The 18557-nt window shown below is 39.1% G+C and overlaps 3 protein-coding genes across 3 annotated transcripts; all 3 read left to right on the forward strand.

Moving 5' to 3' along the window:
• The first annotated feature begins 7317 nt into the window (after positions 1-7317).
• p2ry12 (purinergic receptor P2Y12) lies at positions 7318-11565 on the forward strand. Its single transcript, XM_041047293.1, has 3 exons — positions 7318-7442; positions 9029-9296; positions 10358-11565. Exons 2-3 carry the CDS (start codon positions 9045-9047, stop codon positions 11198-11200), a joined length of 1095 nt encoding a protein of 364 aa, XP_040903227.1. The 5' UTR covers positions 7318-7442; positions 9029-9044; the 3' UTR covers positions 11201-11565.
• A 2146-nt stretch (positions 11566-13711) lies between these two features.
• On the forward strand, positions 13712-14704 carry LOC121187363 (P2Y purinoceptor 13-like). The gene has a single exon (XM_041046571.1). The coding sequence runs from the start codon at positions 13712-13714 to the stop codon at positions 14702-14704; it is 993 nt and encodes a 330-aa protein (XP_040902505.1).
• Positions 14705-17276: 2572 nt separating this feature from the next.
• Positions 17277-18281, forward strand: LOC121187364 (P2Y purinoceptor 13-like). Its single transcript, XM_041046572.1, has one exon. The coding sequence runs from the start codon at positions 17277-17279 to the stop codon at positions 18279-18281; it is 1005 nt and encodes a 334-aa protein (XP_040902506.1).
• Positions 18282-18557: the final 276 nt, after the last annotated feature.

The raw sequence follows: 18557 nt of genomic DNA on the forward strand, positions 1-18557 counted from the left end.
TCTTTGCACCTTCCTTCCAGGTGGGATCTGCCATGCTGCAATGTGTGATTCCACGTTTCTCAAGCCGTTTCTTGTCAGGACTGTTTTTGATGATCTTTGAGTTTTACTCTGAGCCTATATGTTGGCTATTAGAGTAAGGGAAAGGAAGGTATCAGTTGTCATCTTGCTCCCGCTGTTGCACTTAAAACATTAGTTGATTTGCACTGTGGCTCAAAATATGATAGCCCTAATTATTAAGCTCTTTCTCTTCCTTAGATAGAAGTGTTAAGAGTGGGCCTTTGAGCATTATAAGCCAGGTATAAGAGGCCGATACAAGGGTGAAGGTGCAATCATAAATCAACCAACTTTAGCCATAAATTGCCCAAAGCTTTCATTCAGTAAATACTGCAACCATTAAATGCAAATGGGTCCTAATAAATAAAATGGAAAAAGACTTTATATACATTATGAGGCATGTATACACATTTTAATGGATCCACATTCCGCTGTCTCTGTCCTGAGGGCAGTGGAAGCACTTCAGTGGGGGTTCTCCAATCTGATTAGGTTCAGATGTGGTCCTTTAGTCCCCAGAGAGTAACCAGGTGGACTGGCGGAGCCCACTGCAGTATACCTAACCTTCATCACTTCAGTCACACAGAAACCATGCTAAAAAACATCAAAGTACTTCTAAATTACTGATCCCCAAAGGAGGAGAAAGTTTTTAAATAAGCCAGCTCACCCAATTAGGCTGCATCAACAAAGTGGCACTGCTACTTTACAGCAGACGCTGATGTTTCTGCCTGACAGGTTTAGCTGTTGCAGGAAACTTTTCAAGCTGAGTAATGAAGTGGTAACTGTAATTGGAGAGGGGGTGTCTGTCGGGCCTTAAGGGTAAAGAAACTTCTAGAGGCCAGAATGTCACCAGGGCTTTGGCCTTGATGACATTGTAATGTATGATTAAATAGCCCCCAGTAGTTGTGATACACACAGAAGCAGTTTAATTGTGGCATTACCATCAACAGCTTTGGATGTGGTTTTAAATTCACTAAGGCCTGCATGTCTTTATAGAGATGACAGAATAATTTCATTCTCCATTCTGTGCCCCTGGTTGTAGAAATGAGGTCTTCAGTATTTCTCCTCTTTGACTGGTTTCCTATATTCTTTTAAAATCTCATTGTTTACAGTCTAAGAAGACAAAGTCCAAGTTGTAGGGTTGTTGTGAAAGAGTGCCATGTGTTCTCAAATTACATTCCTCTACTCAGACACATCCACGGTCAGCATTTCCTCTGTGCTTCTGGAAATAAAGGTTAATTTCCCACTCTGTACTGAAGCCAATGTGCAATTTAGATGCAATCTGTAGGAGCTCGAACACAGCTGAGGAACACTTACAAAAAAAAAACAAGGAGGACGACAGGAACAGACGTCTTGGCTGCAGAGCATTACAGGTAACTATAAAAGAAAACTTGAGATCTCTTCAACATTTTGAAAATGCAGAAAAGATCAGAGCCATCTGCCAGGTTGGCAATTTCATCTTCAACTTGAGATACTGCCATTAAGAATTCAGACCCAGTCACGTCACGTGCCCTGATTGTGATATCCTGACAGGCAACCAATAGGTAGCATCATCAGCTCTAATCATCAAAATACTGTGTATTCATTCTGTAATTCTAAATCCTCCAGTGTCTTAGAAGCTACAACAGACAAGCATAGATGGTGTTAAGCTTGTAAACGGTCTGACAGATTTAGTTTTACACCAAATGCTGCAGTTAAGTCATTTTACATGACATCATTTAGACCACCTGCTGTGGCTTGTCTGCCTCACATAAATGTCTTTACAGCACCTAGCAACCTCAGATACCACCATGACATCAGAGGGAAAACAGGCTCTCATTATAGCTCTGAGTTCACACGTTACTACTGAAGTCATGTTTGCTACTTGGATCATAAAAGTTGCTCGAGACGTTCCCTAAAGCAGCTTTCTGTCGCATAATTTTATTACATATTGCTTTTATATCCAGAGCTGAAAGCAGACAATGAATCTGTTTGCGATGGTTTTGCTTAAAATAACATGATGGAACATATAGAGAACAAATGTCTTGCCTTGTATTTAATTCTCTGTTAGCCTTGGAATTTCTTAGTTTAGGCTTTGTGGAATTGAATGTTTAAACCTTAACTTTCACGCAAAGAATGTGTCCCAGGTTTAAACCATTTGCAACAAATTTCTTCTGTCCAAGTTTGTAAATGGCATTGACCTTTTTGCGCATGAATTCCCCACCATTGTGGTTAACAGCTGAAACTCACTCTCTGTGGCCTGTTCCTTGGCCTATCTGCTGCCCTGTGTGTGCACACAGGTCTCTGCTGAGCATACAGACACACTCTGTCAAATATGCCTGGTATCCCACAGTGGCCAGCCTCTCAAAGGAAGCTGTTGTCTCTCCTTTTTCCAATTCTCAAGCCACAGCTCTGCATCCTGTTTTCTCAGGCGTGGATTGGGGGATTAACAGAGAAGCTCTCTGGATGAGAATTGAAAGGAGGGATGCCAAAGCCAATGGGTGCCAGGGGTATTTAAAAAGTGTTGTTTTCTCACATTACCAGGCTTATGTCATAGTGTCTTACCACTGTGTGTTGGTGGTTTGAACTGGTTGGCTAAAATGATGCCTGTGCAAGGTTTGGTATATCCTGTTTGGACTTGAGCTGAGACTCTGTCAGACTGCCTGACAATGTGACACAAGAAATGTCCACACAATGCTTGAACTAATATTTTCCAGAGGCTTTTCATGCATCTAAGAGGACAATACCTATACTAAGTGCATTACATATCTTTACAAGTTAGTTGATTCTGTATATCATTTAAGCATAATAATCACCATACTGGAGACCATGCCACTGTAAAAGCATGGACACAGACTGCTACCATTTTCAGTTTCTGATCAAGTTACCAAAGTTTGTATTAAATTCATTTCACAGGGATGGATGGATGGATGTGTTTGTTATCAGACACGAGGTGAACAAAACTCCCAGTAAATTGTGAAATTCTCTTGCTTAAGTCCAAACGGATGCATTTGTGAAAGGATCAGTTGTTTAAGCCAGGTAGTCTTTAGTAGGTCATTCACTGATGCATATACCAGACTCAAGAGATGAACAATGATTTGTAGCAATACCCAAACAAAAGCAGTTGCTAGGAAAACATCTATGTGAGCAACAAACTGGAGCTCAGAATGGAATCAACTACATCATTCACCGGTAGAAACTAAAGCCCAGGAGCCTGTTGGACCCACTGATTTGTGTGTGTGTGTGTGTGTGCGTGCGTGCGTGTGTGTGTGTGTGTGTGTGTGTGTGTAGTTCTGCTGCAGACAGTCAACACGACCATACTGGACACATGGGGATCATGAGAAATTATGGAATGTACTTAAGACCTCACAAAACCCCTAAAGAAATAAAAGTAGCAGCTATAGTAGGGCGAGTACTAGTAGTAGTAGTTTAATTATCCTAAACATGTAATGATGCTTTACAACCCAATAGTGCATGACAGAAAATGTGGTTTCATCCTCCACGTGAGCTGCTTTAGATTTGTCGGTGTGTGTGTAACCATATGGGAGGCAGACCCACAGTAACCTACTCTCCACAGTACGTCGGCAGCCGCAGAAGCTAAAGAAACCTTATACTGTCAAAACAAAGTGTGGCCCACACATTTCGACTATGTGAAGAGAAACTGATGTGAAAGCCTGTCAAAGGAAATGTATACACATAAACATGCATACACAAAGACAAGGACAGTCACAAACAAACCACAAGCAACAAGGACCACCATGAATGTTTTTTTTCTTTCCCTTTATGTGGTAAGAAGCTCCTTTCTTACGTCTCTCTACCTGTCATGATGACAAAATGATCAACTGACGACCGTTTGCAAAGGTCAGGGGTCACAGTTCAGCCTCATCTTGCCCTCGGATCATTCAGGCTCTTCAGACCACAGCTGTTACAACTCTGTGTCTGTTATTAGCTTGATGTTTGCCCTCAAACACCAGGGTTTCTTTCCATCACCTTTTCCCTAACCTCATACTCATTCTTGTGATAAACGCCCCTCCAAAGGCCATGTAAAGACAAACTATTTTTGCCCAACACCACATGTGCAGAGAGGAGATAAAGTTTTTCTCCTTCTACTCTCCAACTTCATTATCACCACAGGGTGAAACAACAGTGTTTAGCTTCACTCTGATGGTGAGACAGTAGCTGTGCAACAGCAGGCTTGCGGTCTGGGGACTGGAAGAAAGTAAGTGTGGTGATTTAAAGGTCAAAGGGTGACGTGTGAGGTGAGGAAAGCAGTACACCTACAGAGTGGAAAAATGCGTGTGTGTGTTTTGGATTGGGGGGGTTAGGAGACTCAGCGGGGTTTAAATGGAAATTCAGTCAAGTCTTGTGTTACACTCTTTTTATTTCCTCCCCTCATTCCCCTCTTCCTGTCTGTCTGAGAGGGAGCTGACGGGGATTACTGTGTGTGTGAAGTGTGTTTAGTGCAGCATTGCTTGTGTGCCCGTGTGTCTGCAACTGTGCATTCACACACTATTTGATGATGCCTTTTTGTGAATGATTCATGTACATTTAAAACATCAGTACAAGAGGTAGAATTACATAATGACCCTTGTACTTGAGATGATTTCAGCAATTACCAAAAGAAAAGCGCGACACATAATTTCAAAAATTGATTGACTGTTTGACCAAATCACGTCAGACCTGAGCTGAAAGCAGAGACATTTAACAAAGAATCGGAGCAAAAGAAAGGAGGCATATGAGAAAAACAGAAAGGTAACCAGAAAGGCATACAGATGGACTAGTGTTAAACTGAAAAGCAGCAAGTGTAGCTGCTGAGTTCTTTCCCGGAGAATGCATGTTTAATACCGTGATCAGACCCAGATGTGCAGAGTTCACAGCTGTGGGAAACATGACTGCAAGTAAATTTGGAGGGTTGAGAAACTGACCTCATGTACTGTGTATATAAGACAAAATTTAGGTTAAGCTATGCGTGCAACAACAACAACCACAAAAGCATACAAATGTATGAGCATGCACAAATACATGGACAAGGACATTTAGATCAACTTTTATTTAGGAAATGAATGCTGCTGACTATGTCAATCTTGTCCCAGACATGGGAAGTTGCAGCATTGGGGCTCTAACTCCTAGCACTCAAGAGAATGGAGGGCAGAAGGCCATCAAGGTCATGTGATGAGGAGAGAAGTAGAATCCGACATGTACAGAAATTGCTTTTAAGTTCCTAAAATAATATCAAAAAAGAAAGAAGCTATTGTGAAACCTCCATTGAGAAATGTGAACTAAAATGTAGGCAGGGATATAAAAACATGCAGAATAATATTCTGAAAACACAGCACAATAGTGTATTAACTACAGCTAATGGTGGATTAGTTTAACAGTGAGGTTTAAAGTTTATGAGCTTTGATAATCACCATGGTACAGTCAGAATTGGGAAATATCAGTTATCAGATGTACAGTGTGACAGTTTTTGACATCATTAAAAGCAGATGGTTTTCTAAACTGCAGTGATGCTGCTCTACAAAGTCTGGAGAATAATTCTACACTTTTTCAGTGTATGATTGATAATAATTAACTGTTGCCTTTAAAAACAAAATGAGCTGTAATTAATTACATTGACATTTAAGTGAGGATGTGTAAAAAGATATAATTTTGGAAAAAATGTTATAGAATAATTAATAAATGTGCAAAGAAATAATTTTATGTCATTATTCTACATTTAAATTCAGATTAAATACATTAAAATTTAAAAGCATTTTAAAGGGCTTTTAAATCTTACTTTGAGTCATTTCCTATACTAATGTGTCTTCTTGTCCTATTCTATCTCACAGTTCATTTGTCCTCTGTTTTAACATTTAGAGGTCACAGTTCAATTAAAATGTGTATTATTATTCCTGTGACACACTCCAGGCTTCATACTGGACTTGTAGAATATTATTTCAATGTGATGAATCTTCTTTTCTATAGATCAGTTTCACTCTGTTTTTCTTTTTTTTTGTCATCATGTTTTACTTGAAGAATTCTGAACTGGACTCTGTCTTCTATACTACATGACAGACAAATTATAAGGCAGGGAAGTTCCTTCATGCTCTGTCTCCAAGAAAGGGAGCTTGGAGGATGAGGACACATTTAAGTGGTTTGTTTTACAAGATGGACTAAGGCTCAGTGACCCGATGGCGAGATGCTTTTGCCAAAATGACCTGGGAAGGCAATGAGTTCACAGTCTGAATGGGACTGTGAGTACTGGGAAATTTTTGTGAAGCTTCTGCCAAAAAGTGTTTCATATTTTTTCCACCATGGAACAGAAGGTATTTCTGCCATATGCTTGCAAGCTGTTTGTTTTGAAAAGAAATGCATCATATTGTATCAAAAGTCTGATCCTGCCACCTTAACATGTTGTCAATAGTTATATCTTTCCAAATGAAATGTGTGTTATAGTGATGAATGCTTTACCAGTGGTGCTGGGGGGCAAGAGCAGGAGGAAAGGGAACATAGCACAGTGCAGATTCCACATGATAATTACAGCAAGAAGAACTAGATAAAAGTAACACAGAAGCAGTGGAAATTACACAACAGCCAAAAGACCGACATTAACTTGTGTACACGGGGACTTAACAAGGCAGGGGAGGCAAGGCAGAAGCACACATGGGAATCAACATGGGGAACCAACACAGGTAAAGACATGGGCAGACTGAGGTACAGACACAGACAAACTGACAAGGACACAGGGAAACAACGAGGCTTAAATACACAAGGCAATGGGCAACAGGTGACACCAATTATGGCGGGGACAGACAATCACAAATGGCGGGAAACTAGACAAAGACAAGAAGTAGAACAAGTCAAGATACACAAGGGCTATGACTTCAAAATAAAACGAGAACTACTAACAAAACTTAAGAAACTAAACAAGAGTCCAAAAAGGTTCAAAAGTCCGAGTTCAAAACAAAACAAAAGGGTTCAGAAAACATGACAAGGAGATTATAATGATCATTAAATATTTCTTTTTGGTTGATGCTGTGGCTGTGTTTCTTTTACAAAGCCCTTTTGCTATGTATAAGATGCTTTTTGTTTGTGTTTAACTTATTGTTTATATGATCCACATCAGTTACCCTCTGTGGTCACTTAGCTGAACTAACTTAACTGAAATTTCTGTGTCTGTTCAAATAGATTTAGAAATGTAGGGTTAGGGTTAGCCACAGCCTTTCCACATGACAGGAAAACAGAAAGGGGAAGGCAAAGAGAAAGTCTTCCTGCCACTTGTGCACTGCAAAACTATGTACACATACACAGACAAGCAGTCAGTATCAGATCACATTTGTGCAGAATACAGAAGAGGGACAAAAAAATCTTAATAAGATCTGCCCTGGGGACTTTGATCAGATTCCACTGAACCATATCAGCAACATTAAAAGGTCAGTTACAAAACCTTAACTTGAAATGTTGAAATGTAGTTTGATTCTAGGCTTACTGCATATTTTGCTGAATGTATGTTTGCATAAAAGCACGAACAACAGATATACTGCACATGTAATCAACCAGCTCTAAATACTGCTTTTTGGAATGTTATATTGTTCAATGATTTTTTTATACAGTGACACATCTAAACATAAACTGTGTGCACAATTGCAAAGGATTTTACATTGCACATGTTTAAGATAAGAAAAGATACGATACACCTTTATGTAATGTGTCCACCCTCTATATACAGAGCAGGCCATTTTTACAGTAGTTGAACAGTTACACATATTTTGGTTTTCAGGCTCTGTGCTTCAGCACATACACTTCAAGCATACAATTCAAGCACATTTGAATTAAAATAATGGATACTACATTAAAGTGCCAAGTCTCAACTTTAATTTGGTTTATTCATGTCAATATTGAAAGAACTGTGTAGGTGTTATACCCCGTTCCCACATACTGCCTGAATTTTAAGTGTTTGAAAGTAACTGGACATTTGGCTCCTAAATGTTTCTTGGGCACTTGTGTGTTGTTCATGCACATACAAGCTGACATGTGGCTCAGAGTTGATTGAGAGTTGAGAGTTGCCATTTAGATTGAAGTGGAGTTGTCTGTCAACCTGGTAGACAGAGGAGCACAAGTCTTGTGGATAAGTGGAAAATCATTTACATGGTGAAAAAAAAACCTCCTTATGGCTGCAAAAGAAGTCATGGGTTACTCTCTGGGCTGTAGGCATGCATGTGTTCTTGTCAAGAACCAAAAGCAGACCTCATTAATGTAACCTCAGAAAGACCAGGTTGCAGTTCCTAAAAACAAACAAAGAGAAACTAAAAACAAACAAAGAGAAATCATTTGTTGTTTCACTTCTGAAACAACAAATGATGAAAAGAGGAAAATATGGCCAAAAAAAGGAACAGTTCATGGCCCAGAGCATACCACCTCATTTGTCATGTGTGAGGGCCATTGAAACGGGCACACTGGCATTGATTTGACTGATTCAGTACTGACAGAAGCAACAGGATGAATGCAGAGCGATATAGGAGCATTGTATGTCCTCAGATTCAGCCAAATGCATCAAAACTCAGTGGACAACATTTCATCATTTAGCAGGACAACAGTCCTAAACGAGAGCTTTTCAGAGTGAAAGGGTGGAGTCAGTCACCTGATCTCAGTTTGACTGAGCTGCATCCAGTAGAGAGAGACACTCCACAACAAGTAAGAGCTGATCTTCCCATCTTCCCTCGAGATGGAAAGGGTCTTGTCATGTCTATAGGTCAAAGACTTGACACTTAAACATTGGGCACTACATGCTATACAGAGGAGGAATATTAAGGAATATTAACATATTCCTCCTCAAATGAAAGCTGAGACATAAAGTCTGTAACTGTCCTAATTTTTACGGCGTGCACTGTGTGTAGTTATGAAAATGACTCACATTTCATGAAAAAGTAGTAAAGTATTTTTTTGTTTGTTTGGTTTTTTTTTTTTGGGAGTAATTTTGTGAACATATTTAGAGAAACTTTTTCTTGTATTTCTTTAGGCAACACAACATCCTCATGGAGAGAAGCACAATTTTCCAGCAGTTCCCTGGCAATCACAGCCGAACCAATATGACTTGTTCCCGTGACAATGTTTTGAAGACGGTGGTTTTTCCTGTTCTGTACTCCTTTCTCCTTTTGGTGGGGCTGTTGCTCAATGGTGTGGCAGCATGGGTGTTCTTTCGGATCCCATCACGGTCTCACTTCATTATTTACCTGAAGAATATTGTTGTTGCAGATGTCATCATGACCTTCACTTTCCCTTTCAAGGTTTGTTTAAACTGGTACAACTTGCTTATAAGGCTAAATTATTTCTAATAGATTAGTAATAGGTCATTCTTAAGAATGTTTTTGTTATGTGGGTGGTGAAAAGTCGCTCTTGCATAAGGCACCAAGTCTACAGGTATAAATGCAAACAATTCAGTAATAAAGAGCAAAAAGCATTATTTTTGCAATTACATGTGCAGTATTAATTGGCAACAAGAGACATAAGTCATTGATTTTTTTTTGCAGATATCATGTTTCTGTTGCTAGAACCAAGTTTTTTCTTTAATATCAAAGTCTTGACTTCAATTTAGTAAGATTTTTTTAAAGGCACAATAATTTTAACCCATTCGAAACACATTTTTGATTCAATGTCCTTTGTAGTGGACATCAGGACTTACTAACCCCAATTTTTAATACATTAGGCAGCAGAGGGCTAAGTGAGGCAGAGAGGATTTTGCTAAGAATTGTGGAGGGAGATTGTGTAGAAAGGGAAATAGTTCCAACAGTACATCGATGAGAGTTTATTTGAGTATTCTTGGGCGTTCTGCTAAGTTTAAATTCTTGGCTTTGGCACCATGTTTAACTACCTGGGTTAGTTAGACTGAAGAGTTTTAATTAATTTTGTCACATTAAAAAAAAAAAAAAAAAAACATGTTCTCTCCTTTGGGATTACATTGTAGCCCTGATTTGCTAGGTGGCATCTTTCATCTTTGCACACAGACCAACTGACAAGTTGCGACAGTAAAGGTCTGACTGAAAAGTGCTGATTTCCCCTTTCATTTAAAATGATAGTCCTAACATCTAGTCTGTGCATGTAAATGTTAATCAATGGTGTCCTGTTGGAGGAGGATCAGAGGATAAGATTCTTCACCACTTAGCAACCCAGATGTGATTCTTATTATTATTGACTTATAATTGACCAAAAAGCATTAGTAAATTATCTAATTACCATTAATAAAGTAATTTATTACAATGTACTATTTAGAAAGTGCTATAATTAACTTACAAAAAAATGTTGCTTTAATATGAAATGAGTGTTTAACAGTAAAATGTTGTTTCTCCAGGTGTTGTCAGACTCCAACCTGGCATCCACTGGCTTGCGTATATTTGTGTGTCGAGTTTCCTCAGTGCTCTTCTACCTCTCCATGTATATCAGCATCCTCTTCTTTGGCCTTATCAGCATTGATCGCTGTAGAAAGACCCTCAAGCCCTTTAGGGGGACTAATGCAGTCCGACTGGGACGTCGGAAGCTCCTTTCGGGGGCCATCTGGACCTTCCTGCTGGTTCTCTGTCTGCCCAACGTGATCCTGACATCTAAAACCCCAACTTCTAAATACTTCAAGTGCAGCGACCTGAAGACAGAAGCTGGGCTTTTTTGGCATGAGGTGGTAAATCATGTCTGTCAAGTTATTTTCTGGGGTAACCTGGTGACCGTGATTGTATGCTACACCCTAATCACCAAAGAGCTGTACAGGTCCTACTCGCGCACAAAGACCCACAGCGCTGGAGGGACTATATGTCAAACACCAAGTGGGACAACTCGCACACCCCACAGGGCCACAAGAAAAATGAATGCAAATGTTTTCCTGGTTCTGGCAGTGTTCTTCGTGTGCTTTGTGCCATTTCACTTTGCCCGTGTGCCGTACACTCTGAGTCAGACCCGAGGGGTTCTCTTTGACTGTAAATTCAAGCTCTTCTTCTTTCAGCTGAAAGAGAGTACACTTTTCCTCTCATCCTTAAACTCTCTCCTGGACCCACTCATCTACTTCTTCCTCTGTAAATCCTTCAGGACCACTCTGTTCAAGACCCTGCAGCTACCTCCCGGTACCTGTGGCTGTCTAACAGGGAGAGGGCCAGACACAGAGACAGGCAGCACCCCTCTGAGAGACTCCTCTGGCTGTACATGAAACCACTGGACATGACGAGGACTTTTGTAATGTGGTAATAGTATCTGATGGTGAACTGGTTCAAGTCCCTACAGGACACACAGTGGGTGACAGACACTGTGATGTATTTCAATTACAGTCCCACAGTCTGTCCTAGAGACAGAAATGAAATGTGTAATGCACAGCACATATTTGTGTTCATAATCATAATATTATTATAAAACCCAAACCATGCCTTTAATTATGAAAACACTGTAACTAATCAGTTTGTTCTCTTATTGTGTGTGAGAAACACAGTTGCCAGTTTTTCCTTTCTGTTCTCTTCTGTTTTCATACTTACTAATCTAAACATTCATTTACAAAATAAAAAAAAACTTTTTTGTTCAGTTCTTCAATGGTTCACCTATTAAGTGCATGGAAATAATACAGTGAATAAAGCACTGAAAGAATTAGACAGTAGTCAAGGACATAGTCTAAATAACAGGGGCCTTTCAAATGACTGGCTTGTGTGAACTGCCTTGTTTTACAACAGCATAACCAAAAGAATTGGGCCTACCAGTTTTACAAGAATTCATGATCAAACAACAATAAAGGAGGCTGTAAACAATAAAGGGAGTTGTAAATACACACGCAAAATAGATTTTATGAGGCTTTTTTCACATCTCAAAATTTAACCATTAATGATGCATCTCTTAAAATCATTCAGCACGTTTGGCAAATGGGAAATGGATTACCTCCTGAAAGTTAATGGCAAAAATAACAATGAACATGAAGAAAAACTAAGTGGTTGTAAAAGTGTGAGCCAAATATAACAGACAATTTCTTGTACATTCTATATTGTCACTACATTATCAGTGATGCACCATTACACTGGGATCATGTCTCTGAGTGAAGAAGAAAAGAGGAGCGTTTAAGTTTAAAGGATGTTGGGCTGTAGAGATAAAGCAGCCTTGATTTGTTGTTCAAAGTCAGACAGTGCTTCACTGGCTTACCTCAGTGCATGTTATTTGAATCCCCCCCCTCACAAAAGCTGCAGCTCACTGTTCGTGGATTTGCATCCATCTGGCTGAAGAGCCTGACACTTTCAGAATTTCTCTTGGGAAAATACATCTCCCAGGTTACACATTGTGGAGTTAAGGAGATAACTGTTCTTGGTGTGTTCGGTGAGTGTTTTTTTTGTTGTTGTTGTTGTTTTGGGGTTGTTTTGGGGGTTTTTTGGGGGGGCGTTTCCAAAAAAAAGTAAGAATGTTGAAGTCATTGAAGGGGTCAAATCAGTGATATTTGGTTGGTTATTGTTTGGCTAGAAGAAAGAGTAGATAGTTTGAACCTGTAAGATCTCAAGACCACCTCAGCATGGCTTAAATTTGGTTCATCTAACTGTTTCGGTTCAAGTTTATGACTGAAATGAGGATTTGGGCCCAGTCACCAAACTTCCTCACAAGTTTTGATCTTTCTGTGAAAACAATGGATGTAATTTGAGGATGAATGTAAAAATCTCAATTTTTTTCAAATTTTACTTTGTACCAAAATAAAAGTTTGTTGTTCAAAAATGTTGATTAGCTTTCTCTCTCAGGTAACTGCTTTTTCTTTGGCTGTTGCTGATACCAGGTTGTTACTGTCACAGCCCATTCTCTTTATATGCACTGATAATTTCAGGATAAATTTAACTGCACAAATGGAATCTGAATGCATGCATGCACAAGTTCGAGCGTGCACACGCTGATGATGTGAAGCTAGGTAAAACCCTTCTGATTACATTGATTATATTCAAATTAATTATAGATCCAGAATCAAATAGATCCAGAGAAGTAAAAGAAGCTTTGAAGCAACTCAGAGTTATTGTGCAGAGAGGACTGCACCTCAGAATCAGAAAGATATTCCTAAAATTTGGGTAGATTTTATGCAGGATATTCAGCCTGTCCATATGTAATTAATAAATAATATAACTTTTTTGTATTCACTGTGGTGAAAACAAATCCAACAATTGCATAACTTCCATCCTTCAGTGTCAAAAGTGGAAGTATCAAGTTCAGTATTCAAATGCTTTGGTTGAGCACTGAAAACCAAATTATAGAAACAAATGTCTTTTAAATTCATTTTTGATGCAAATCAGGTCCAGCTGGGCATGCTGGAAAAATTTAGAGCAGTAGTAGTTCTCAGTCTCATATGGCTGCTAGGCAGGGCCCAGTTCCAGCAAAACTCTGCCCCTTTCACCTCAGACGTCACACAGTTATTTACTCTAAAACTCCTCGGGCTTTGAGGAATCTACCCTAAAACTCAATGTTATTTTCACTAAATGTTGCTCCAAAACATTTTAGCAATTGATCAAATCTGCTGAACTCCATTCCAATTTTGTTTGAACTCAGTTTAGAAATGTGAATCAAAAAACAAAGGTTCTGGATGTGGGTCTGCTTTTCAGGCCTTCCACCAGCTGATCACAGATGTAAATCAGTTCAAGATTAGAAAACTGAAAGAATACAAAAATTGTTGAGTCTTTCTCTGATGTCTGCATTTTTTTAATTCCAGATTTTAATGATGGTGGCCAACAACGCATCACACCTCTCCTCTGACTGTGGCCCTTTCAGCCTTGTGACTGTAAATGTGGTGTTCTCATATCTTGTCTTCTTCGTGTTCCCCATTGCATTACTGCTCAACGGGATTGCAGTATGGGTGTCTTTACACCTCCGCTCCACCTGCTCCTTCATTGTGTATCTTAAAAACCTTGTGGCTTCTGACCTGCTCATGACTCTGACACTCCCGCTGATGGCAGCTAGCATGCTCCCTGAAGCAGCATTTGAGTTAAAGGCGTTTGCCTGCCGTTACTCTAATGTAATTTTTTTCTGTTCTTTGTACACAAGCATTACTTTAATGGGTCTTATCAGCCTGGACCGATTCTTCAAAATTGTTAGACCATGTGGAAAAGTGCTCGGACAAAATGTGGTGTTCAGTCTTGTAATGTCCACCATGGTTTGGGTGATAATATTTGGCAGCACAGCGATCCCAACCATCGTTCTAACTAACCAGAATCCTGTTAATATAACAGGAGATTTCTGTATGTCCCTGAAAAGCCCAGCTGGTGTGACACTTCACAAGTATGTGGTTTTATTTATGGAGGCTCTTTTCTGGCTCATCAGCATGCTGATTGTGTTTTGCTACATCTGCATCACCCTGAAAGTCCTGCAGTCCTTCAGGAACTCTGGGAGCAACAACAGCCAAGGAAAGAAGAAAACCAAACTACGAGTCTTCTTGATCCTCCTAGTGTTTAGTGTGTGTTTTGTTCCTCTCCATGTGATGCGTATTCCTTTCACACTACTTGAAATCTTTAGCGCCAGTGTCTGCGCTCAGATGTGGATGGTGGTAATTCATAAAGTAGCCCTGTGGGTCTCTACCACAAATGCCTGTCTGGACCCTTTTCTCTACATCTATCTGTGTAGGGAGTACAGAGACAAACTGGTTGACATGATGAAAGCCAGAGGGGTCTGTGTTTGGCTATATTCAGGTGAAAATGAGGGTGTTTCACAATAAAAAAAAAAAAAAAAAAAAAGGTCAATTGTTAGTTATCAAAATTAGTACCTTTAAGATGTTAGAGATAGATAAGATTTTCTTAGTCACAAATTATGCTGTTGTTTTATTTTATGGAAAGAAAAACATGAATAACTAAGGAAGCAAGAGAGACTTAGTTGTTTTTCAGTACCTTTTAATCTTGAAATTTGATGTTGCACTGTTGCCCTATATTGCCCTCTAGTGACCTAATGCATAGACTAGCAAATCCTAAGGTTAAATGTCCACTAATAGAAACAATGTAAATTTAAAAAAATATATAAATATGTTGAGGTACATGAAGAACACTCTCTTCCAAGAGTTCATAATTATGAGTTCACTATGTTTCAATCCTACACTGAAGTGTTATTGTGAGACCTCTTTCAATAAAATTGATTCTGAAGACATCTTTCGATTTGTTTTCCTGTGATGGTGTCACCTCAGATCCAGTCTTACCATCAGCCAACAGTTACAGTTATGATATAACTCAGCCTTGTCTCCCATGGTCAAATGAAAAAAGTGCATTTTTCTGCACAAAAGAACAGTATGCAGTCATTGCATCTGACATAGTTTTGGTTTATTTTTAATTAAATGCTAACAATTACATAGGTACATAAATCTTTCCGCAATAATTCCTCATAAATCCTGTATCCAAACTTAATAACCTCTCTGCATAAGAGCATTTGCCAAAAATAAATTTTTTATTTGAATGAATTTCTTACATTCCGTTTTTCATGGCCCCATTAAATGATTTCATTATCTTTAATTGCTTTTGTAATACACTATTTGTATACGCAGCAATGTCATCCTCAGTGCCAGTAAAATTAAAAATGAAAATTAAATACCAATATACCACAATACTCTAGACTTCACTGCCACATTTATTTCAACCATTATTACCATATACCAAATATTTTTAATTGGTTTGTCAGAAATGGAACTGAAATCCCATCAGTAGAATATATTTTCTTGGCAGCAACTGACCTTCCTTTGTTCAGGACAGTAAGCTTCAGTGTAACCTGTGGGCCTTTTTGGTGGGATTTAACATCTGAGTCCACCCTTTCTAGAGATGTCACTGCATTAGTTGCTGCAGAATCATTTCCTGCAGTTCTTGCAGTAACTGGTGCAACCAATCAATCAGTCAATCAATAAACAAATGACGAACAAATGAAGGGCACAAAAAGACAGATTAATGGTTTCAGTTGCTGCTGCAGCGTTTCGCAAAAGAAACTTTGGTTTTTATGCCTGCAATAAACAACACAATGACAGCGAGTGGGGAGGGGGGAATTATGTGTGTTTAGGCTTCCAAATGATGCTCAGAGCTAAGAGCATGTCAACATTAAGAACATTTGCTATGCTAATGACTCAGAGGATGATGACCAGCATCAAGAGTGCAGAGTTCAGATGGAGGATCCCTGTCTGTCAATGACCTCGATCAGCTCTAGTGACAGAGTTAGTGATGTCGGAATTGTGTCCAAAAGAAGCAAGGTGCACCCCGAATTCAAGCCGAAGCCTTCACCCCATCCAGACTCAGCTCTAAGTGGTGTTTACACAGTGGGCTGAATGTATGACGTGTGTTTTTCTTTTGGTTAAAGACCAGTAAGTTTTTCCTATTTTTGCATATGTCCTGATAAATTGCCATTCTCAACACAGCTGAAATGTTGATTTGTTTGCTAGGAAAATCAACTATGTTTTTTAAACACCTACAGTGTGAGTACCATTGTCACACAGGTTCATCTTGCAACTTTGAGTTTGAGAAGAGTCGAGTCTTCAACTGTAAGTTGTTACCAAAATGTATCTTAATGTAATCATTAGAGCACAATCTAGAGTTTGATCTGTGATAGATCAATTCATGATGACAAATATAGCCACTCAGCTAATTCTTTTAACACCTTCTTCTGAAGCAACCTTGGTTGCTATCTACAGTTTTGATTTTAGTTTAGAAGAAGTTTGTGAGCTCCATGTTCTGCAGAGTAATTGGAAAGGGAATATCCTACAAGAAAAAGGGAAATTTGCAGTAAGAGTGACAGTAAATGGAAGTGTAAGGTTTCCATGTGTTCAGTGAGCTGAATTAGTTACTTCTTCATCCACTCTACCTCGTGAAGTCTATAAAAAAACAACAGAAGCCTTTAAGCTGCCTTTATTATTTCTGAATTTGTATTCAAATATATTGACACTTGTTTATTTATTTACTTTTTTGTTTAGGGTTAGAAATTGGGGACATGGGAGTATATATAACAATGATGGAAGTTAATTGTATGATGGAAGACTCATAGACTCAAAGAAACCACACCCCTGATTTTATATAAGATTTTTTTATACATTAAAAAAACACAAAATTAAGCCAGACAAATTATTTTCTGTTGAATGATTTCTTTTACTAGGGGATACTGTTAAAATAACTATGAACTATGCAAATATCATTGCACATATTGAGCAGGCCTATTTTGTTTAACAGGAGTAAGTAACTAACCTATGTGGTGATTATATTTTTTGTCAACACTTGAACTGTGGGTTCTGTGTGTTTTAAAGTCTTTTATTTTCCTCAGGTGCAGTGATGCCATCAAATCAGACATCTCGAAATGATGCAGAGTGCTATGGTTTTGTTTACAACCCCAACATTGTCCCAGCTCTGTACTTTTTGATGTTGCCCATAGCTCTGTTGCTGAATGGTGTGGCAGCCTGGGTGTCTATCCACCTCAAGTCTACTACCACCTTTGTGGTGTACCTGAAAAATCTTGTAGTTGCTGACTTTATTATGACCTTGCTTATCCCCATCAAAGCTGCAAGTGACTTGCCCAGTGCATCAAATGCCTTAGTTGTGCTTTCATGCCGTTATTTCAGCACCGTTTTCTACAGTACACAGTACACATGTATTGCTTTGTTGGGCTTTATCGGTCTGGACCGTTTCTTCAAGATCATGACACCCCAGAGCAAGTTTGGTCAGAATCTGACCTTTAGCAAACTGATATCAGGCTCTGTTTGGCTAAAACTGTTTGGAGGTACAGCTCTACCCAACATCATTTTAAGTAACAAATCAGTGGCCAATATGACAGAGATCAGCACTTGCATGGAGTTGAAAGGACCCGCTGGACTTGAGCTCCATCACACGATTGTGATTTACCTGAATGTTTTCTTCTGGCTTGTCAGCGTTGTTGTTGCGGTTTGCTACATTTGCATCGCAAACAAGGTTATCCAGTCTTTTCGAAACTCCGGCAGCAGTAACAACCAGGGAAAGCAGAAGATTAAACTACGTGTTTTTCTGGTTGTCATTGTGTTTTTTGTATCATTCACACCATACCACATCATCAGGATCCCATACACTTTTCAACAAGTCTACTATTCTTCCTATTCCGACTGCTCTTACTTAAAGGGCAAGTTTGCCAAGGAATTCAGCCTCTGGCTCGCCAATACAAACATCTGCATGGACCCACTTCTCTATGTCTTTTTGTGTCGAGAGTTCAAGGAAAAACTGGTGTCTATGATGCAAAATGTTTCCATCTCATTTAAAGTAGCTTCAGCAGGCAAAGCAGGGGCTACCTTACCACAGAGTAGATTCTGACAGAGGTCACGAAAATGGTATAATAAGGACTGAGCTCAGATGTTACTGCAGATTTTGTAGACTCTAATCAGTTTTGTATTTATTAACATTTTGCTATCTACTGCATGGAGTTTGCTGTGCTTTTTGTGTCTTGTCAAAAAGTGTCTTTAAAAAGCTTGAAAAGCATAAACAGGAAACAGGATAAGGATGGATGAGATAAACAGTATGAGGCAAGAGTGTGATATCATTATGCTGTTTTTATGTCACCAAAATACAGTTTTACAGAAGCTCCTGGTT

Source organism: Toxotes jaculatrix, chromosome 9 (assembly GCF_017976425.1).
Source record: "Toxotes jaculatrix isolate fToxJac2 chromosome 9, fToxJac2.pri, whole genome shotgun sequence".
NCBI classification, from domain to species: domain Eukaryota; kingdom Metazoa; phylum Chordata; class Actinopteri; family Toxotidae; genus Toxotes; species Toxotes jaculatrix.